Raw genomic sequence first — 22,988 nt, 5'->3', positions numbered from 1 at the left:
TTCATATTTATGAGGATTTCGCTAGTCAAGAAAAAAGTGTAAAATCGTGTAGAATAATCAAATCATAAGACCATATATGAATCGTAGAATCATAAGATTTGAATCGCGATTTTAACGACCATGTTCAATTCTCTACTATATATGATTGGTTTTTGAGTTAATAACACATTTACGTTGGTTTTAGCGGGAATCTGATCTTGCTCTTGTCGCTTTTTTAACACTATTTGCTGGTTAAAAATACGTTTACTATGTGTCCTTTTATATGTTTTAAATTGATTTAAGTCAAGTAAATCCAAATTAGATTAGCTTTTAACAGGTCTATCGTACGCCAAGTAAACTCCCTCATCTTATAATGGATATAAATATATATAATTAATTTGATCCTCACCAAAATAACAAAAATGCCACACTTGGACCTTTTTAAAAGTGTCCCATCACAACACCCCCTTCCCCCCTCCCCAAGTCCTTCTCTCCAATCCCCTTTTTATAAATCTCCCACCATCATCTTTCTCTACCAATAATCCTCCCCTTCATCTCTCCCTTTGACCCATAAAAATCACAACTCTTAAACCCCATCTCCTTCTATTTCTTCCACCCCTTTTCCTCCAAAAATAGGACAATATAAACCCACAATTTAAATACACCCCTCAAAAAATGGTTAGTTTTCTCATTACTTTTCACACTTAGCTCTATCTTTTAATTCTTTATGTCTTCCCCTTTTGCGATATCATCAATCATGATCTCCTTCTTGCAGGAAATAGAAAAGCAGCTCGTACAACAAAGCGGCGATGACGGCGGCGAGAAATGGGAAGGCTACGTCGATTGGAAAGGCCAGCCAGCTCGCCGTGGCCGCCACGGCGGGTTTTTATCCGCCTCCTTTGTTCTTGGTCGGTATTCTATAATCTAACTTGAGTATTACTATATCCGTTTCAAATTATGTTTAACTTTTTTCGTTTTAGTCTGTTTCATGATAATCTTATACATTTTGAGTATTATATTAATAATATTCTGCGCGTATTCTCTATCGACCGACGACAGTGGTGGAAGTGATGGAGAACATGGCTTTCTTGGCAAATGCAAGCAATTTAGTGATGTATGTATCCAATTTCATGGGCACGGCTTTCCTACTTGCTTTGGTGGGTGGTTTTCTTTCGGATGCCTTTTTCACTACTTATCAAGTCTATCTTACTAGTGCTGCCATTGAATTTTTGGTAAGTTTTTATTTCATTAATCTTATTTAATTTCAAATTGTTTTATTTTATTATAATTATTATTATTCATCCCAACGAATTTAGACTACAAAATTATTCAACTTGCCTCTTATTTTTGTTAAAGTTTTTATTATTCTGTGATTTGATTCGATATCCCCAATTTGAATTTTCTTTAGAATTAAAACGGCCTCTCAATCGAATATTTGCATGGGTGAAACAAATTGTTTGTTGATTCTTTCTAATTTTGAATTTTCTAATTTCATAAAGTACTACGTATGTTGTAATTTGTTGCTAATTTCGTATTTTCACATATCAAAGGAGAAAATTCTCTTTTTCTCCTTTTTTTTTTAAAAAAAGTTTCAGTGTCTTATATCGATAATTTGCCCATTAGTACATACGAGGAGACTTCACAAGGGTTAAGTTTGTCATAGACTCTAAAAGACATTAGACGAGCAAAATGATAGGCAACTGCATTTCAATCTCTTGAAATGATTTTAATCAAAATATATATGTAATAGGAATATTAGTTTTTTTTAAAAAAAAAAAAAATATGTGATGATAGGTTTAGTTATAATTAGTGGTTTGACCTATATAGTGTCATGGGTGTTAACTGGACACTAATAATAAAACAAAATCTTAATAACGACAGTTTGGCATGTTTTTATTCATCGGACCAAATAGTATTCGAATAAAAATTAATACTGATTATTGAAGCTATAAATCTAACTAGTCTAACCAAAACTTAAGGTTAGAATGGGCTACAAAAGACATGTGTATTAAATTCATGGGTTTAACCTTGTTTTATTTGTCAATTTTACCTTTTTCATAAGCAACTGATCGATTTTTTTACGGCATAAGAGCAAGTCCAATTGTTACAAAAAGGACATGCTCACAAAAAAAATGAACATGTGAGCAGGTAGTCCACCATTGGTACAACAATGACATAAACAGCTGTTAAAACCTACGTGACTCAAAAAAATATAGCTCAAATAAAAAAATTATTTAAATTAAATATTCGAGGGAGCTACAAAGTATTGTAACCCACCAATGTAATAATTTGTAGTTTAAACTTAGCCACAACATCTTGTAGCTCGTCAGTAGAGTTACTCTAAAAGGTTAATGCCGCAAAACATCAATAATAACCAAATTACTTCTCTCATTGAAAACATGTTAATAGTGACACATTAGGAATAGTTATATAATCCATTAAAAAATAGGAAACGTAATCGCTCCCAGATTGTAAGAGCGACTAGCAACTTAGATTTGTTACTAATATGGACAATAGATGATTTTAAAAAGTAGTATTACAAGATACGGTTTCAAAATATTATAAAATGAAAATAGTAATAACCCGAAAGAAAAGGAAGAACCCATATCGCTAATGTCATTTTACTTCATCTATATTGTCGTATAATGATGGGTGATTCCTTTCACAAACACAACCTAATTTTGTTTGTTAGTAATAATAACCAATTTGATATTGTCTACACGCCAAAACAAAAAAAGAGTTGTAAATGATGTAGCTTCAAATCTAAAGGGATATTGTGAATAACTTTTGTTGCTAAAATTACTTTATTTTCTACTATATACGGAATATTATTTTTGGTGTGAATGTATTGTAAGGGTGTTACGCAGTATAAATGAAAGAAAGAGCTTACAACTGGATTTAGAAGTGTGATCTAGAGTTGGCAAACATATTATCAGTATTCATTTTTAGTCTCGTGTCGATTTTGTGTTCATAAAATTAATCAAAACTACTCTATATGTAAAAAGTTAAATAATTACACAATATGACCAAATAATATGAATAAGTCGTGTTTGGGTTAATTTTGTGCTTATCGTGTCGTGTTGACTTTATGTTTTACTTTGTATTCGAGTTTTATCTGTTTTGTGTCAGAGACTGTCAGCTCTACATATAACCTATGAATTTAGGCCAAGATTTCAATGAACGCACACACGTACTCTTCAACGGAACCTTCTTACCTAAGAAAGATAGTACGTTATCCGTTTAGCCTTACCCTTTTCCACAACGATAATGGTAGAATTGACTTTTGAAAATATTAATATGGGCAGATAATGCTAGTATTGACTTTCCAGAAATATTTAGGGGCGGAGGAAGTTATATCTGTATATCAGTGATGAATGGGTGAGGTTTTGTGGACAAATGTGAGGTAGTCATAAAATGTGTTGATAAAAATTTGGACGGATTTGATAAGTGCAGTACATACAATGAAGTTTTAGAGAGAGAAAGAGTTGTCAGTTGTGATAGGAGTGTTATAAATCGCCACGCATCCCAATGGATTTAACTAACTGCACTGAACTCATGGCCTTAAAAACGTGGGACTCTCATCTGGATACAGATTACAGATATTGCACACCGCGCATTTTTTTACTCTTATTAATCATTATTATGACATTTAAGATAACATATTTTCTTTCATTATTCGTATTAATTACTCTTTCAATTAAAACTTGGGGGAGACAACCAAACAAATGCAGGAGCGCAATATTGTCTGGTGTGTCATATGTTTGTCTAAATTGATTAATGTATGATTATAATCCATTTCTTTTGAATTTCAAAAACATTTTGTATGTGAATATACAATACTCCATAAACTATTGGTCTATATTACAATAATTTTTAACTTGTACTCCTGTTAAGTTAACTTATAGCTTAGTTTAATTCATTTATTTATTTATATTTTAAAACTAATGTTTGATACGGAGTAGCTAAATGTTTTAAATAGTAAATATGGTTACATTTTTAAGTTAAGTGGTTTAGAAAGGTTAAACTTTTTACATAGAAGCAACATAGAAACGTAGAATATGACGGAGTAACTTTTATTTATTCCGATGTAACTTTTGATCATTTTCACACCGCTTTATACGGAATAATAGTTTATATACACCATACGTATTTAAGTGTTTGTACGGAGTATTTGCATTTATTTGGGTTCTTTGGACTCCCACGCCATTAGTTACTTCCTCTTTTGCTTTTGCCTCTTGCAACTTGATTAATTATCCTTCAATACTTGTTGCTTATTTTTCTTTTCTTTCTTTTTTCCTCCAATAATAATTTCCTTTTTTTATTATTGAAAAGTATAATAATTCTCTCTTTTAAGGTACTGTTTTCTTTAAAACTTTAACAAGTTGACTCTAAAGCTAAATACTAAAGAGAGAAGCGGCGGTTTCGTGCTAATAAATTCAATGCGCCCACAAGTTTTGGTTTTGTGTTCACAAAGTAATAAATAACTAATGCCTGGTTTTTGCTTATTTGGTACACTTTCTTATCAAGATAAACTAATCTATATTTAAATCCCATTCCAATTCTTTTAAGTTTAATGCAATTCAGACTTTGTTAATAATTTATACCAATAAAAGTAATACATAAATAACAATATTCGGTAATGATTGAGTATTTAACTCATCTCTTATCAGACCTTTTGATATTTACTTAACTGTGAAATCATGCTTAATAGTCTACTAGTTAGATAGAAAATGAGTGAAATAGCATGTGGTATTACATTTTCTAATTGTAAGATGATCTTTTACAAGAATTAACTTTCTTCCCATGAATTAAATATCTAACAAGTGTGATTTGTTAATTGAAAGAGTATATGATTCTTTCACAAATACAATTAAGAATCTTTACCGACCATTGTGTGCTTTGCATTGCTCCATCTCATTTAGATGTCTCGTTTTAATTTTTTTAGTAATGATATTATCTAAATAAACTTTTCTATCTTTGCATAATGATAATGTTAATGCACTTGTTTTACCCTATTCTAAATGGCTAGAAGATGTTCTTATTTTGAACTCCATCCTATATTCCAAACCCCCCCCCCCCTCTCTTCAACCAGACGGAGTGGGATTATTCTTGTATGGACCGGTCCACAGTAGTATTAGTGTGATACATTTTATTGTATAATCCACAATAAATTTAGTAATGGACCAACTCCTTTAAGAATTAGTGGACGAGGTGTATATCTTGTTACCTAAATAAAGTGTCAAGAAAACCGCTAAGCAAGGATCGACTGGTGGAAATTAATACTCCCTAATTTGTTTTACATGCATAGGATACTTGATTTCAATTAAGCTTGAAAGTTAATTAATGGGAATAAAAGTCCACCAAAACGTAATTAATTCCTAATAATTAGGATTATCTTAATGGTTAAGGCTGGCCTTACAATAAACATTACTCCTTGCAAACAGGATAAAGATATGGTTGATTATATAGAAAAATGTTTTTTTAGTTCTTAACTAAAGTGTACAGTTGTACTCATATGGCTTGACATCTTTTTCTTGCTGGCAAGAAATTAGTTTAATTTTTAACATTATTAAAACAAATAAATAACTTTTCTTGCAATTTAGAGTTGACCAAAGGAAGAGATGATCACTTGTCACTGCAAGAAATTGTACTATTAACGACGGGAAATCCCGTCGCGAAAGGCCAATAATCGTTGATTAACGACGGGATTTCCTGTCACGAACCCGTCATAAAAGGGGGTCGTCATTAATAGAAAATCCCGTCGTAAATCCGTCGTAAACCCGTCGTAAAAGACATTTGCGACGGTTATTCCCGTCATTGTTTGGTTGTAAAGCCCCGTCGCAAAAGGCTTTTGCGACGGAATTTTTGACGCGTCGTAATTAGGTTGTCATTAAAGATACAAATTCTTGTAGTGTGTACAACGTAGGATACAGGATACACTAGTCAAACCACAACCACTTCCAATAACTCACAATTTGAATTTTCCTTCGCGTACCCATTTGTAATTAACAATGCTTTTATGAGTCAAGTTAAATAATCTAAATATATTGACTTGAAAATTTAACTTTTCAATTAATCATAAGGATATTGTGTGTTGTGGTGTTACTACACCTCGTTTTATTTAGTTAGTTTATTTCTTGTACGGGGCTAGCCCCTCTTCGCATCAAAAAAGACTTATTAGCCATAGATTATTGGATTTAAACGTAAATAACTTATCTCAACTTGACAATTACAACTACTACGTAATACATAGGAAATGGTTATCGAATTCAACTACAGAGTACTTCATTTATTTTTTAGAAGGAAGAATAATTAATCACTTTAGTTAGCATTACCAGTAATACAAAAGATGATTCAATACTGAGTCGTGAATGTCACCACATGCAGGGTGGGGTTGTTTTTTCGGATATCAGATATCAGCTAAAAGACAAATACTCATTTTGTAAAAGACAAAAAAAGAAGTACCATTCTGTAAAAAAAGTACCATTTTGTAAAAAAAAAGTACCATTTTAGCGTGTAAACAAAAGCTTCGCTTAAGCTCAACAGTAAAAAAAGTACCATTTTTGTTTTAAAAAAATACATTATTTTTTGTCTTTTTCTTACTGTTGTCTTTTGCTATGATATGCATTAGCAAACACATATCAGATATGCAAAAAATAATTCCTCCATGCAGGGTAGTGAGTTTTATGAACGATATGGATTGTATGAGTACCAAAACTCCAAATTATAATTAAGGGTGATTGGAATGACGTAGTACTTAAAGATAAAGTTAAAACCCATGCATTTACCATTTTCCCAGTTTTGCTGAAAAAGCAACAATATCATCTTTTTGTTTTGGTTGGATTTGTACATTTGGTTTCTTTTGTCTTATTTGTTGTTTGAGTGACCTACCATAGTGATTGAACATGTACGTAAGTACGTTGCACCTACACCAGGTTTTATGTTTTCTTGGATTTTGTTTTTTCGTTCTTAAAAAAAAAATTACAATCGGAAAGGGCCAACCTAAGTTTCATCGTCAAGAATAAACCTAGTAAATTATTTTGAATTTTTTAAACAAAAAGAATAGATGAGCATTGTCATGTTTGCATGATTTTTTTAAGATAACCATGAATATATCTTACACGGAGTACTAAATTTTCTTTGCATAAACTAGTTAAAATAAACCAATCTCTTTATAACATTTACTATCTCCATTTCTAAAAGTTCTTTACGCTTTGGAATATGTGTCCAAATTATAGAAACTTTGACCGTAAATTCTCACCATTATGTACATCAAAACGTTACATGTAAGATCTTGTTAGATTGGTCTCGATATGTATTTTGAGAATATCAACTTTTTATAATTTTCTTACAAACGAAATTGGATATATTAGTAGTTAAATATTGCATTGGAGTTCGTGCAAATGGTAACTACAAAGAACTTTCTGAAACGGAGGTAGTAGAAATCAAAACATTTATGTGAAATTAATTGGTTTCTATAGTTTACATACTCCAGATGTTATAATTACTTGTATGGTCAATGCATAATTTTCTATTACTAGTTTCAAAAAGAATTAAAAAAAATTATACTCCCTCTGTCCCAGATTAGTTGTTACACTTTCCTTTTTCGTCCGTCCCAGATTAGTTGTTACACTTCTAAATTAGGAATGACCCCACAATTATTATATTGTGTCTCTCTTCTCATAATTTTTTCCCCTCACACTCTCTCCCATTCAATTAAAAAATACCCCATTGCCTTATGCCGAAGTAATACTACTATAGTACTATGTAATACATAGAAAGTTTCTAGAGAGAAGGGCTCCTCCTTCTCTCTAGAAACCCTAGCCCCAAATAATAGGAAAAAACTCAAAGCCGTTTTTCATTCAGCCACCCATGAAAAAATAGATCCAGAAAGTGAAAAATTCAGCCAACCTCTTCTTGAATTAAGGTACTTCTTTACTCAATTCATCCAACTAGTAAAGAAATTACCTTTCTTTAAGAATATTAATGATGGAACTAGCCCTCTTTTTATAATTTTTTCTGGTTCTTTAGATCCATTCCCTTGCCCGAAATTTTGTCATTTCGAATTTCGGTAGGTTTGGTCTAAGATCTAGACTACCATCACAATCAATTTAACTCCGCGTTGTGTTTATATTGAGAATGCCCAGCCCTTTAAATGCCTCAGTCGGCTAGATTTGGATGTTCTATAATTCATTAACCCCGCCATCGATTGTGGGGTGATGGAGGAGCATCTCTTCATCAAAATTTCAGTGAGAGTTGCCTCCAATTTCAGTTGCAACGTCTTCATCAATTTCATGAGTTTCGGCAATGATAGTCCAAAGTCCATTTCAATTCCTTTGTATATTTGTGTATATGCATTGTTGCAGTATAGTTTACTAGGGAGCTTTCTTGCATTTCTAGGGAGATATATGTTTTTATAGGGAGTTTTTTTTATTGTTTTTTATTTTTTTCAGGGTAGTTCAGTTTAGGCGGTGTTCTTTGGTCTTCGGGTTGTCTGTGAAGTCGAAAGGTGTATCCTTTATCGCTCGGCTAATCATTCACCATTGTAGTCTATTCACCGAGTTATCTCGGAACTGGGGCTAGGTAGTTTGAGGTTAGAGTGTAGTTTCGTTGTTCTTTTCGATTTCATTTCTTTATCCCGGAGTCATTGTATTTCATCCGAAAGGGTGGGTCACCCGAGAGGGTGAGCTAGATAGTCCGCCTAGTTTTCTTTCCTTATCAAAAAAAAAAATACTCGACTAACTCCTATCACATCTACTTTTTCAATAAAATAACAATTGATAATCAAACAACTACTTATCACCTAAAACTGTGTGCAAAGGCAAGTGTAACAACTAATCTGGTACGGAGGGAGTATTACTCTCTTTGCTCTTTTATGTTCTTACGTATAGAGGTGCGTAATACGTAGTATACATTTTTTTAAAAAATTAGGAAAAGAAACCTAGGCAAATAACCTGAAACATCCTTTTGGAGAAAATACAAATTCTAAACCACATTAACCTTCTTCTGTTTTCTAAGATTGAAGACAAAAGAAACCCACATGAAGGAAGTGACCCAACAGATTTTGTGTTTTAGCCCAGAAATTGACATTAAATGGTACTGTATTCTACGAAACTAATATAAACATCAATGTCCCTTATACATGATAACTGGGCCAAATGGCCCACTAGTTTCCTAATTTATAGGGTTAATACGGACCAATGAGCAATTAGTTTCACATACTATATTTGTTGTTAGTACGACAATGGATGTATGCATTTTTGTTTCTTTTTGTCAAGGGAGATGGTCCTGATTCTTGAAATTCTTTCACCTCTCATTGGCAAAATCGTAAACATTCAACACGTATACATCAACTACCGTCTACCGGCGTATCAGATATACTAGATTACGGAACCAATGATATCTTGGCCTAGTGGTTAAGACTGGGGTGTATGAGCAATTAGTCTCAGGCTCGAGTCCCCCGCCCCCATTTGTAATTTATATTGCCCGTGTGCCTTATTTGCACCAAAAAAGAAAAAGATATACTTCTAGATTACGGAGTAGTTGGTTAAATTCATGAGTGTGATATCCATGAATTGATATCGAATCATGTCTATATTGAGTACTACACTCATTGTTAGAACAATGTCTTAAATCGGTCAAGCCTCTTACTGCAACGCCCCAGCTCCGGGATCTCGTTGCCCAGTCAGCGAGTCAGGGTCCAGGGCGACGCCTCTGGTTTAGGGGTTCGGGGACAACACCCCTTACTTTACGGTATCTGATATTCTGCAATGTTATATGTCTTGAACTTATTTTCTGGGCTTTTTCTCATCTGTCTAGAAAGTAATATATAAACTTTATAGGTCATAACACAGTTGTATTCTGTAATTTGAACTCCTCAACATCAATAAAACTTTCGTTCCCTCTGCCTGTGCACGTAGCTAACACATTGTTACTTAACCACGTTAAATCTCTGTGTTCTTTATTTACGTTATTTAATCTTCCTTTGCTGTAAAAAATTACAGAGTACTCGTAGTAATTATGACGAACGTATGGTATAATCATGAAAGTAACTAACTAATTCTAATATTGACATTTTGACACAGGGATTAATTGTGTTAACCGTCCAAGCTTACAAGCCCTCCCTACAACCACCACAATGCAACCCAACGGACCACAATACAACAACATGCCGGGAACCTAACACCGCCGAAGCTGCAATGCTCTACATAGGACTCTACCTTGTGGCCGCCGGTGTTGGAGGGATAAAAGGGTCATTACCAACTCATGGCGCGGAACAATTTGATGAGAGCACTCAAGAAGGAAGGATAAAGAGATCAACTTTCTTCAACTACTTTGTGTTCTGTTTATCAGCTGGTGGCCTCATTGCTACAACGTTCGTGGTGTGGGTCGAGGACAACAAGGGATGGAAATGGGGGTTCTTAATCTCCACCATATCTATATTGTTATCAGTTCCTGTCTTCCTTGGGGGCTCGCCCTTTTACCGTAACAGGATCCCTTCTGGAAGCCCTTTAACTACCATATCAAAGGTATGCCACGGGAGTATGACTATGACATACTAATATTTATCTGAACTTATCTGAACTCAATACAAATTTAAAACTTGTTATTTTTCTAAATGCAGGTGTTACTAGCTGCTGCAGTAAACAGCTGCACGAGCAAAAACACCAGCAACGCGGTGGCAAACATGGCGGCGAGCCCACAAAGTTATTCGATACAAACACCAAAGGAGGAAGGGGAGGACGAACCAATAAAGGGACAAGAGAGAATTCAGATTCCTTTGGAAACTTTAACAGGTAGCTTTAAACCCTTGAACAATGCAGTGAACTCTAACCCAATATCTCCATCCCTACAATGCACCATAAAAGAGGTAGAAGAAGTAAAAATAGTCCTAAAAATCTTCCCAATATTTGCAAGTACAATACTCCTCAACTGTTGTCTAGCCCAACTCTCCACCTTCTCGGTTGAACAAGCCGCATCAATGGACACCAACCTCGGCTCCTTAAAAGTCCCCCCGGCCTCACTTCCCGTCTTTCCAATCGTCATTATCATGGTCCTTGCTCCAATCTATGATCACATCATCATCCCCTTTGCGCGTAACATCACCAAAAGAGAGACCGGAGTTTCCCACCTCCAAAGGATAGGTGCCGGATTAGTCCTTTCGGTTGTAGCCATGGCCGTGGCAGCCTTAGTTGAAGTCAAAAGAAAACAAGTCGCAATTCATCAAGGGATGGTTGATTCCACTTCACCATTACCAGTAACTTTCTTCTGGATTGCTATTCAGTATGCGTTACTTGGTTCAGCAGATCTGTTCTGCTTAGCAGGGATGTTAGAGTTCTTTTTCACAGAAGCTCCATCAAGTATGAGGTCTCTTGCAACTTCCCTCTCATGGGCGTCTTTAGCTATTGGATATTACTTAAGCTCGGTTATTGTTTCGATTGTTAATGCGGCTACTAGAAGAGGACATGATGATCACAGCAAGGCTTGGTTGTCAGGGAAGAATTTGAACCGTTATCATCTTGAGAGGTTTTACTGGTTGTTATGTGTTTTGGGTGCTGTTAATTTCTTAAATTACCTGTTTTGGGCATGTAGGTATAAATACAGATCAACTGGATCAATAAGGTGATTTTGAAACTTTTTTTTTTTCTTTTTTAAGGGAAGAATCAACGAACTAAAGTTTCTTAATACATACTACCCCGTTTCACAAATCTTACATCGTTTCTTTTCGCATAATAACCAATAAAGTGGGTAAATGGTAGAATTTGGACAATTTTGCCCATAAGATTAGTAGAAAGAGAAAGTATAAAAAGAAAACCGGCTTATAAAAGGGGGAAAATAGGTAATCACAACACTTCACCGAAAAAAGTTATGGAGTACTAAAAAGGGAAATGATGCAATTACGTGAAATTTCCAAACAGAAATACGATGCAGATATTGTGAAACAAGGTAGTACTAGTGATACTGCGTTAATTTGTGCATTATTTTGATCGATCCATTAGGTGAAACAAGATTAGTATAATGCAACCATTAGTCCGTTACTTTAATCTGACTAAAATTATACTAATTACTTGCTAAAATATATCATATTATCATCAAGTATTTATCCCAAGGGATACATGGTATCCACACAAAAACCGTTTGATGATCCAACGAACATGTAGAGTCTACATTGTAGACTTATAGTATGCTTCTATCCCCATTGTCGACCTGTGAAACTCTCCTAAATGACTCCAACTGCATTACTAATTGCCAACGATGAAGACCCATTTCCGATTTCCCCCATTGAAAGATCATATGCATGAACATGACTGATTGCTAAAGAAGCTAATTATCAACAAATAAAAGGATACTTGAGGTTTTGTGAATGAAACGATCCAAATTTACAACGGGCCAGTTGTGCACATTTTTTATATGGACCACAGTGCTTCACCTCTTCATCTAGACTCTTGGTTGGACAGAATAGTGACCCAACGGCCCAACCCTCTACTTGCAAATTTAACTTGGAGTTGGACTTCTCTCCAATATTAGATTGTTATCGATACTCTACTACTAAAGGAAGTATTTTCTTTACCTGATCTGATCTGATCTGATCTTTCTAGTTTTCCACTCTATTCTAGTTTGATTTGAATATTTTTTGTAAGTGTTTTTAGCATTGTCTTGTTTGGTTTAGTTTAATTTTTTGATTTGGTCTGCTTTTTCTGATTTGGTTGCTGATCGTGTTGTACCATATATTTTTTTAGAAAGCACGTCAACGCACGACCCGAGGTAACATAGCACGTTAATTTGAGTGCATTTAGTGTTAACTTTTAGTCATGTAAGCACGACATGAAAGACGTGAGGGCATGTGGAGTTGTGGACTTGGGATGTGCCTGGGCCACACTTTTGAAGTTTTTTGGCACTACACGAAACTAGTGGCATGTCGTGGTGTGAGTATATTCAAGTGAAAGACACGTGAGTTTGGCATGAGACATGATCTGACACGACCCACAACCACCTTTAGTATTTCAAATGTGGGAAATAGTAAGAATTTCGTTATTCATGAAAAAAAATCATCAAATCTTCGCTTAAACACTCTTCACATCCAATTTTATGCATCACAAATTCATACTCCCTAAACTTTCAAATTCTTATTAATGCATGTGAATACATATTGTTTTATTTTATAAACCATTAATATTTTCGTGCCAATTAAGTAATCCACTCTATTGAATTCCTAATTTTCTAAATTTCTAAAATGAGCAAAAAAATCTCTTAAAAAATCTTTTGAATTATCAATCATGTCTAGTAGACGGAACAATCAATAAATTAAATTAAGGCTAAGTATAAATTAAACTTAGAAACTTTTCTGAATCCATTTTATCCTTTTACCTAAATGGAAATAGTCTACTCAGATCTGCATCAGCCTAATCCACATAAACACCATGCGAGTCCCACTTCCACGTCTTGCATCACCAACTTCAAACTTAAACTTAGGTCCACAATCCCCCCACCCAGGTGAATCACATAAAAACTTTATACTCCGTAATTATTATTTTCAATTAATTTCACCATACGGAGTATATTTCTATTTCAATTTTGATTTCACAAGCAAACGAAAATCTTCATCTACTTTCTCTCTCTTAATCATAAAAAAACGTTTTGATTTTTATGAACCAGAAACAGCAATTGATTGATGGGTATTTGTCTTTCATTATTAATTGTTCTAATCCACAAACTTCATCAGATATTTCCAACTCCAGCTACCATGGGTCCAAATTCTTCACTATAACTTCACACCATAAACAAACGTAATCCCTAAAAGGGTTTTAATTAATTTAAAATTAAGGTAAACCCTTTCAATCTTTGTGTTTAATAATCATAAATTTCGTATTATTTGTGTTTTAATTATACCCAATTTGCAGAATGTCATGCCATTTTTGTTTTCTGGATTATATATTTGTTTATTTTGTGGTACTTTTTGTTTCCCGAAGTAAAATTGTTGTTTCATGTAGATAGGTTAAGGTTTTAACATTGTTTTTATGTTGTACTGTTTAACAGAATTAGGTTGTAAGATATTGGTTGGTTAAGTTGCCTGATGGGATTGGATTGTTGCATCATTGTAAGAAAAGAAGGGAGAGGATTATGGAATCACAATTGGAACAACTAGTTAAACAATCTGTTAATGGTCGTTACTCGAATTGGGTTTATGAAGCTTTAGATGAATTGCCCGGTAATTTTACTATAACTGATCCTTGTATTTCGGGCCACCCAATTGTGTTTGCAAGCCGGGGTTTCTTACAGATGTTTGGGTATTCTAGAGATGAGGTAGTTGGGAGGAATGGGAGGATGTTTCAGGGGCAAGAGACTTGTAGGAGAACAGTAATGGAGATTCGAGAGGCGGTTCGAGAAGAACGAGCAATTCAAGTTAGTTTGTTGAATTATCGTAAAGATGGGACACCCTTTTGGATGTTGTTTTGTATGAGACCGGTTTTTAGTGGGGAGGATGGAAGGGCAATTCATTTTGTTGCTGTTCAAGTTCCTATTTTGAGGAATCCATTGCGTTCAAGGAATGATTTTTGCTTATGTGAAGATGGGGTTAAGTCGCGTGAATTTTTGCTCAGATCGTGTAGGAGAGAAGTGCGCGTGGATTCTGTTTCCAAACTGTGTCATAGCACGACATTTGATTCAATTTTTGACTCAGATATAGGTATGAGTTTGACATATTGCAACTAAAGATATTCTTACTGCTGTTAATTTGTTTATTTGGTTGTATCTGTGATCCTGCTTATAGTTCAAACTGGTTCTTGCATTCTGAACATATTCATCAGTAAGATGGTTAACCACATTTTAGAGGTTTCGGCTGTGGGAATCAACTTGTACTCATTTCATCGGTTTGATTTGTGTGTGATTATAGGATGAATATGTCATTGGTATCATGTTTCAGTTCATTTAGCTTTTTCCATGGCTAATTAATGTCTATCAACTCCCCAATATTTTGAAGCATTTCTATATTCTGATATGTACTATGTTCTGGGATATGGAAATGCCAATGCCTGTAGCTATTTTGGGTTTCTGTCAATACTACATGGTGGACAACTAGAACACAATGCTTACCGTACTGTTTGAGATTGCTTCAATCGTGTCTACCCCGAAAACTAAATCCTTAGCTTATTGTAGCTTATTGAGCTGAGCATGTTATTAACTTTCTTTGCAGTTCAATTTGGATTTCATCCGATCTTGATTTTCTATTTTAGTCTGCATAAAAAAATGTTCTGCTGTGTGCCTGTGGAAAATAGAATTTTGCTCATTTAAGTTTTCTAAGGTGTTATGTTGTACTTGACAGGAGTAGAGGTTGAGGAATTTTGTGAAGCAAGTGAGCTTGATAAGCAAACCGCTTCCACTTCTATTAACAATATTTTGTCTGTGCTAACTCAGTACAGTGCATTACGGGGCAAATCTGTTTCTGAGAGGAGATGCTGTGTGGAGGGGAAAAGCCTTCCTAATCCTGCCTTACTAACATCTCTTGGTAGAATCAATCAAAGCTTTGTACTGTGAGTTGTTAAGAATGTTTTTTTAACCGCTCTTTATGTTTCAGTGTTTTGAATATGCTTTTAGTTTCTGATTAAACTTTTTAATGGTTTTCAGAATTGATCCATTTTTACCCAGCATGCCTATTGTTTATGCAAGTGAAGCGTTCTTGAAACTAACTGGTGGGTCGTGGCTGCCTATCTCTCTCAAGCTTTCTAATGTCATAATTTTTATTTTGGTTGTCATATTCATATCTAGTCTATTATTGGATTCAATGACAGTATGCAGAGTTCTCTCTTCCTGCTATGCCTTTCATTTGAACCACAAATGCAGACTCTAGGCCAATCTGCCCTTTCTGCTTTTCTTTTGTTCATGTATAGTAGTGAGTTCAAATGGTCTTCCTTTGAACAACAGACTACTAAGATGAGATGAAATCGGTGGAAAATACTGCATTAGCTAGCCTATTTGTGGAAGATGATAGTTAAAATAGCAGGAAACTTCTAAATATAAATGATGAAGAGAATGATTAATTTGAATTTCTTCTATCATTAATAACTGGTCAAGTAACAATCTCATCCAGAAGAATAAAAATTTCATTTGAGTTGTTTCTGTCTTCAGTTTATTTGTTCTTTTTGGCTTTGCAGTTGTTTCCTTTTAAAGAAGATTAAATAAGATAACATTTGTCCACTCAGTAGTCTCCTATTCTCCTTGTTTATCTAAAATCAAACTATTGAGTGAGTAAGATGTTTGTCAGCTCAATTAGAAAGTGAATTAACCTGGTGCTTTTTCTGTAGGCTATGATGGACATGAAGTGTTGGGTCGCAAGCATAGATTCTTAAGTGGCTCCGATACAGATTCATCCACCCTGTTGCAGGTATGTCTTCTTATGACCAGATTCTTCACTGATAGGTTTATAACCCTATTTATTTGGAGTGTGGTGTCCTACTGTATTAGTATTGATATCACCCTTTTATTCTGTGCAGATAACTGAGTGTATTCAAAATGGTAAACCATGCAAAGTACGAATCCTAGATTATAGGTAAGTACCTTGGTTAGTATAGTACAGTAGTATTTCTTGAATTCTGAGACTTAAGATAAAGTATCTTGTTGTCTGGTTGATTTTTCAGAAAAGACATGACTTCATTCTGGAATCTGCTTCATATATCACCAATACGAAATGCTTCTGGAAAGGTAATATTTATAGTTTCAGGTTATCTTTCCTTTTGTGAGGTAATCAAGTCGATCCATCTTTTTAATTTTCTAATGTGATGAAAGGTATACTGTTGTTGGTTTGTTGCTTTCACTTGAGCTGCATGTAGAAGCATGGAGTTTCTCTTCCAATCAGTAATGGAATGCTGGACCACTGCTATTCCTTTTGAATTTAATGAGTTAATTGTAATGGTATATGGGAAGTTTTAAGCCGAGTTTTGCTACCATGTATTTGCTTTTGAGAAGTTTGTTTTGTCTGGCTGTTGGTTTACTTGTATTTGTTAGGTTGGCCTAGTTTAAAGAAGTGGTCCATGAACACTTCACAGTTCAAGCTATGTTGAACATCCGAGTAGCTGTCTCTGAAGTTAGATACAAACTGTTTTTTAAGAAGTTAGGCTGATTCATATATCTTGATCCAAGTCTTAGAATGCAGATTACCCGACCAACAAAAAACCCTTAATTAGTGCTAATTTGACTTCTGGGGAGCAGTTTTGTGCTCTTTCATAGCTTGATCAATTGCTTGCAGAACAGCTTGGTTTTAGTGTGTTCTGTTTCAATTGTGGAATTGAATCCTTGACCTTTGGGGGCATCTTACCACCCACTTGGTTTTAAAGAACCCTTGGCCTACAGACTCATGTATAATAATTGACATGTCCTTGAGTTTCAACTTTCAAGGACAAGTGCATTGCTAAAGGTTGTTACCCGTCCATCTTATGTCTGTTTAGTACTCCGTATATCACTGTGCTTCAAAAGTCGTTCCGTATCTTGTCCATTCACTTTGTAAAGGATGGTACGGCTCTGTTCTGTTCGACTTATTTTGTCTTATTTCAGACAAAATAAGTTCAGTTAAGTTCAGATAATATAAGTTCAGAAAAAATAAGCTTTTTCCAGACATTTTCACACACAAATAAGTTTATTTCAGATAAAATAAGTTCAGTTAAGTTCAGTCAAAATAAGTTGAATAGAACGGAGCCGTAGTTAAGAAACCTTCTATGGAAGGCATTTTACTGTTGTTCGTCCAATTTTACAATATGCTGATATGAATGCCACAATATTTTGTAGAGAGGCAGATTATTCATTTGCTGAATATTCTATTTTGCTCTGTAGTGATCCAAAACACTTGTTTGTAAATTGTCTCAAGTTGTGTGGTTTGCTGCAGGTAGCATATTTTGTCGAAGTTCAAAAGGAAGAAGATCGTATAAATGAAGATGAACAAGCTACACTGAACCCGGAATTGAGGCAGCTTGGTGTTATAGCTGCAGTTAAAGTTGCTGTAAGGAGTGCAACAATGGGTCCTTGCTCCTCCAGGCGATGATTCTGCAATTTTCCTTGGGAAAGTTTTACCACTGAATATTGTAACATATCTTGGTTGAGTTTTAATGATCTCCATCGACACACCATCGTGTTGCAGGAGTGAAGCTTCCGGCAGATGTCAGAATTCAGAAGACAGATTTTCAGTATGTAGTTTCTGATTTTATCCTGCCCAAAATGTGCAATACTATGTAATATAAGAATTTCATGTTAAATTATTCAAATACGGAGTAGGTTTTTACCTTGTACTATTGACTTCCGGTTGTCTATATACCGAACATTTATTCTAGGTAAATATTCCCTCCATCTCGTTTTGTTCTTTATGTATGTGACCTATCAAAGGCCAAGACTTCATTAATATGTTTGGAGCTTAGTAGTGATTGGTACTCCTAAATCTCTGTATTTAGACTTACATTATGTGAGGTTGTGATAAATACAAAATTTTACATAGTGTATACTGTGGTATGCAACTCCCCTCCTAAAAGTAAACACAAATTCTTACGAATTACTCCGTACTATTTAACTGTAGTTTACAATAAATATTGTACATCAGAGTAAAAGTTGAGTTAACCTTTTAAAAGTTAAGTTATTCAAAACATGTTAAAAACTTTTCCCAATGTATATTAAATTTATTGTACATCTAATACAGGTAAGACCTTTTTAAAGATAAAAACGACCGTCAGCGCACCAGGGTGGTTTCATTCGAGCAGCCAAATACAGTGATAGTTACACATAGGTGCAATAATGAAGCCACCCTAGCGGCCTCATAAACACCAAAGGGTGCATGTATGCAACATGCGCTCGGGTAGACGGTGTAGGAGCGCAATTAACGCGCGTATTGCTAAGCTTAATTACACAGTAAATGCACGATATATGAAACGGCAATGTTAGACATAAATAACAAAGCTACACCCCATGCGATTTGATAGGGGGTAACTTCTATGGTAGGTGTGAATTTATAAGTTAATAGTGGTAGATCGAATAGAAACCATTGTCTTTAAAATTCCAACAACCAAAGTGTAGCTGCTATTGCCTCTACCTGTTTGTCAGACTCTTCACTCTCACTCTGAAATTACTACTTATGTCCATAACTTTGCTTGTTTTGCCCATGAATTCCTCCAATTCCAGCCCCACTGCATTGGATTGCACATTCACGTTATGGATGGGCCAAAGCAAATGTGTTCGAGTTAACCATGTCGAGTACAAGCCCTCAGTCTTAACATCTAACAAATCTATACTTCAAGCTTAAGTCTATCGCATCAAAATCTATGCAATATTACCACAATCTAACACGGAGTACTTCACTAAACTTCCACTACATACTCCATCTTAATAGCATAATGTCACATTAATATTATTCTCATATCTCAATAAAAATCTGATTATAACAACCATGTTCACTTGATTATAATCAACAATAACTAAAGTTAATTCTGCAATAAGATTATCATAATCTCGCTAAAAAGTGATGATAAAGTTTGCAAATTACGATAATTAAAATGTGTCTCAATCTTATGTGGCACATAGTTGACGGTGTCATATAAGTGATGACTCATTAGATAAATTTTACCACTAAATCAATATTATTATTATGAATGGATGAAATAAGGTAGAGAATTAAAAAATAAGGAAGCAAATTTTTATTTCAAGCCAATTAATTAGTTAATTTGGTATGCATACATTTCTAAAAAAACAAAAATGAATTAATATATTGCAAATTAGGATACTAATATTTCTTACCTTTTTTTTGTAATCTTGTAATATTGTGATGAAAATCTTTAATTTCCTATTTCCGTGACATGTCATAGGATGACAAACATGCACAATTGGAGTAAAAATGTATAATTGTTGCAATTAACTACTTTTATCACTTTCGCTCATTAGATTACGCTTAACTCAAAAAGTATCTGGAGTAAAATATTTTGGCCACCACAATTAAACAAGTTTACGGAGTACCTAAATTCTAAAGTGTCTAAAACATACGGAATACTTCGTATATACATTGTACCTCGTATCTACGGAGTATTGTAAATTTTGAAAAAGTACTCCCTCCATCCCGGAATACTTGACCTGTTTTCCTTATCGGGCCGTCCCTTAATACTTGATCCGTTTCTAAAAATGGAAATATTCTAACAATATTATATTATTTCTCACTCCACCCCTATTAACCCACCTACCCCTTACTCCATACAAAAAATAATTAAAAATTCAATCCCTACTCTCCCTCAACCCCACCTCTTAACCCACCTCCAACTAACTGCATTAAAATAATACCCCACTATCAACTACTACCTATTAAATTAAATAAGTCAATTCAAGTCCCTTAAACTCTGTGCCGGTCAAACCGGGTCGAGTATTCCGGGACGGAGGGAGTATTACTCTGTTTCAAATCATTAAATACGATTAGTAATACTCTGTATTAACACCTAACGAAACCATACAAAGTACTCCGTATGATAATATAACCGTAAGATTAAGAGCAGTAATTAATAATTAAGTAGGCGTAAGGCGTTGCTAATTAGTAATGACTATGAGCATGCAGTCGTAGTAATACTACTAAAAGAGCGCCAGTTCAAATCAAGCAATTCACGGATCTTACAACCTTCAAATTCCAATCCTCTTAACCAGAATCCCGTGTTTTATTCCCCTTAATTTCTTTGAAAATACATTAATTACCTGCCTTAAAACCATTTGCCTTAAACCTCCCCATCTTTATAAACCCATTTACCAATAAAAAACAACAACAAAAACCACAACCAACAATGGCGGAAATCAAGAACTTCGTCTTCTTGATTTTCTCTTTCCTCATTTTCCCTCTTTCTCTCTCCTCCCCAGTCATCATGCCTATGCTTCCCGACGTCTTCTTTTCCGGTGAGGTGTCTTTTCCCGGCGTCGGAATTCCAATGGGTCAGTGGAGTGTACTCCATAAAAGTGTTGGGATTTCTGCAATGCATATGCAGCTTTTGCATGATGATCACATTGTCATTTTTGATCGTACTGATTTTGGTCCCTCTAATCTCTCTCTTCCGGTCGGGAGATGCGTCTCCTCCTCTGAAGATGGTCTCGATTGCACGGCTCACTCCATACTCTACGATGTCGCGTCCAACACTTTCCGCCCTCTCACTGTCGTGTCCGACACTTGGTGCTCCTCCGGGTCAGTGGATCCTACCGGAAAACTCATCCAGACAGGGGGATACGCCTTAGGAGAGCGCGTCATCCGCACGTTCACCCCTTGCAACGCACGTGATGACCTCACGTGTGACTGGAATCAGCTCCCTGTTTCTCTCTCCTCGAGAAGATGGTACGCCTCCAATGCCCTCCTCCCCGACGGCCGTGTCATCATCGTCGGCGGACGTGGGTCCCACAACTACGAGTTCTTCCCGAAACCTCCGGGTCAATTCTCCGGGAAATTCCCCCTCCAATTCCTGTACGACACGTGGGACGGTCGTAACAAAGAAAACAACCTCTACCCTTTCTTGCACCTCCTCCCCAACGGCCACCTCTTCATCTTCGCCAACAACAAGTCCATCGAGTTTGATTATGTCACTAATAGAGTCATCAAGAAGTTCCCCGTCATGCCTTCGCCAGAAAGACGAAACTACCCTTCAACAGGCTCCTCTGTTCTCCTCCCCATCGACGGAAACTCCACTTCGCCCGATCTTGAAATCTTGATCTGCGGTGGCGCGTTTCCTGACTCGTTCGATTTCGCCAACAAAAGCATCTACGTGGCAGCATCGCGCTCATGCGGGCGTATGGTAATCACTGATCCTAACCCGCAATGGATCATGGAAAAGCTCCCAATGCCACGTGTCATGCCGGACATGGTAATGTTACCGACTGGTGACATACTCATCATCAACGGCGCCGGAAATGGGACCGCAGGGTGGGAGAATGCAGATAACCCGGCTTTAAACCCGGTCTTGTACAGAACCGGTGATCCGGATCCAAACCAGCGGTTTATCGTTTTAAACCCGACAAAAACCCCTCGCATGTATCACTCCTCAGCAGTCCTGGTTTCCGATGGGCGGGTCATCGTAGGCGGGTCAAACCCACATGTGAACTACAATTTTACCCCTGGAGTGAAATTCCCGACGGAGTTAAGCTTAGAGGCGTACTCGCCACCGTACCTCGACCAGCAATACGCCGTTCTCCGACCTTCGATCTTAGCCGTTGAAACAGAGAGCATGGTAGTAACGTACGGTCAAATGGTGTCTGTGACGTATGTATTGGGGCTGTATAAAAGGGAGACGATGGGTAATGTTAAAGTGACGATGCTGTTACCGCCGTTTACGACGCATTCGTTCGGGATGAACCAGCGGTTGGTGGTTTTAGGGGAGGAGCGGGTGGAGCAGCTATCGACGTTTGCGTATAAGGTGACAGTAAAGGTACCAGAGAATGTAAATGTGGCCCCACCTGGGTTTTACTTGCTGTTTGTTGTTCATGTTGGTGTTCCTAGTCATGGTGTGTGGGTCCAGCTTAAAAGTGACCTACTTTCTTAACTGTTTAGTCATAGTTATAGTTTTAGTTATAGTTTTAGTTATAGTTTTATTTGTTAGTTAGCTGATTTGTTATTTGTAAAAGTGATTGATTTTGGATAAATGAAAATTTGTGGGTTTAGTTTAAACTTTGAAGAAATTTGTGGGTAGTACAGTAATTAGTTTTAGTACTACGTACATTTTTCATATGTTTTTCTGTTTATCACTATGGAGATTACCCACCTCTTGTTGTATAGCATAAGCCTAGTAACTAAAAAGCAACCGTTAGTTACTTTAGTCCAATTAATACAATCAGTGAAGAATTGATTATATATGCACCTAATTTGTATGCTGAAAGAGTGAAGGTGCAATATTATTTATACTGATAGGTTAAAAAACGTTCTTAAGAAATTTTATATATGTGTCATAACTCCACTATTTGCGCCACGCCATCCATTTATGAGTCAATGGTGGAGCCATAAAATTGTCATTAAAGGGGATAAAAAT

The 22,988-nt window shown here is 35.7% G+C and overlaps 3 protein-coding genes across 3 annotated transcripts; all 3 read left to right on the top strand.

Annotated features, from left to right (window-relative positions):
- Positions 1 to 457: 457 nt before the first annotated feature.
- Positions 458 to 11,668, top strand: LOC110784491 (protein NRT1/ PTR FAMILY 4.6). Its single transcript, XM_021988950.2, has 5 exons — positions 458 to 657; positions 755 to 887; positions 1,039 to 1,211; positions 10,065 to 10,508; positions 10,604 to 11,668. The coding sequence occupies exons 1-5, from the start codon at positions 655 to 657 to the stop codon at positions 11,603 to 11,605; spliced, it is 1,755 nt and encodes a 584-aa protein (XP_021844642.2). The 5' UTR covers positions 458 to 654; the 3' UTR covers positions 11,606 to 11,668.
- A 1,783-nt stretch (positions 11,669 to 13,451) lies between these two features.
- On the top strand, positions 13,452 to 18,461 carry LOC110784490 (protein TWIN LOV 1). Its single transcript, XM_021988949.2, has 8 exons — positions 13,452 to 13,804; positions 14,017 to 14,665; positions 15,302 to 15,509; positions 15,604 to 15,668; positions 16,281 to 16,360; positions 16,470 to 16,525; positions 16,614 to 16,677; positions 17,855 to 18,461. Exons 2-8 carry the CDS (start codon positions 14,101 to 14,103, stop codon positions 18,008 to 18,010), a joined length of 1,194 nt encoding a protein of 397 aa, XP_021844641.1. The 5' UTR covers positions 13,452 to 13,804; positions 14,017 to 14,100; the 3' UTR covers positions 18,011 to 18,461.
- A 2,113-nt stretch (positions 18,462 to 20,574) lies between these two features.
- On the top strand, positions 20,575 to 22,628 carry LOC110784489 (aldehyde oxidase GLOX-like). The gene has a single exon (XM_021988948.2). It carries the CDS (start codon positions 20,769 to 20,771, stop codon positions 22,503 to 22,505), a length of 1,737 nt encoding a protein of 578 aa, XP_021844640.1. The 5' UTR covers positions 20,575 to 20,768; the 3' UTR covers positions 22,506 to 22,628.
- Positions 22,629 to 22,988: the final 360 nt, after the last annotated feature.

Source organism: Spinacia oleracea, chromosome 1 (assembly GCF_020520425.1).
Source record: "Spinacia oleracea cultivar Varoflay chromosome 1, BTI_SOV_V1, whole genome shotgun sequence".
In the NCBI taxonomy this organism is placed as follows: Eukaryota; Viridiplantae; Streptophyta; class Magnoliopsida; order Caryophyllales; family Amaranthaceae; genus Spinacia; species Spinacia oleracea.
This window is presented reverse-complemented; position numbering and strand designations above follow the sequence as displayed.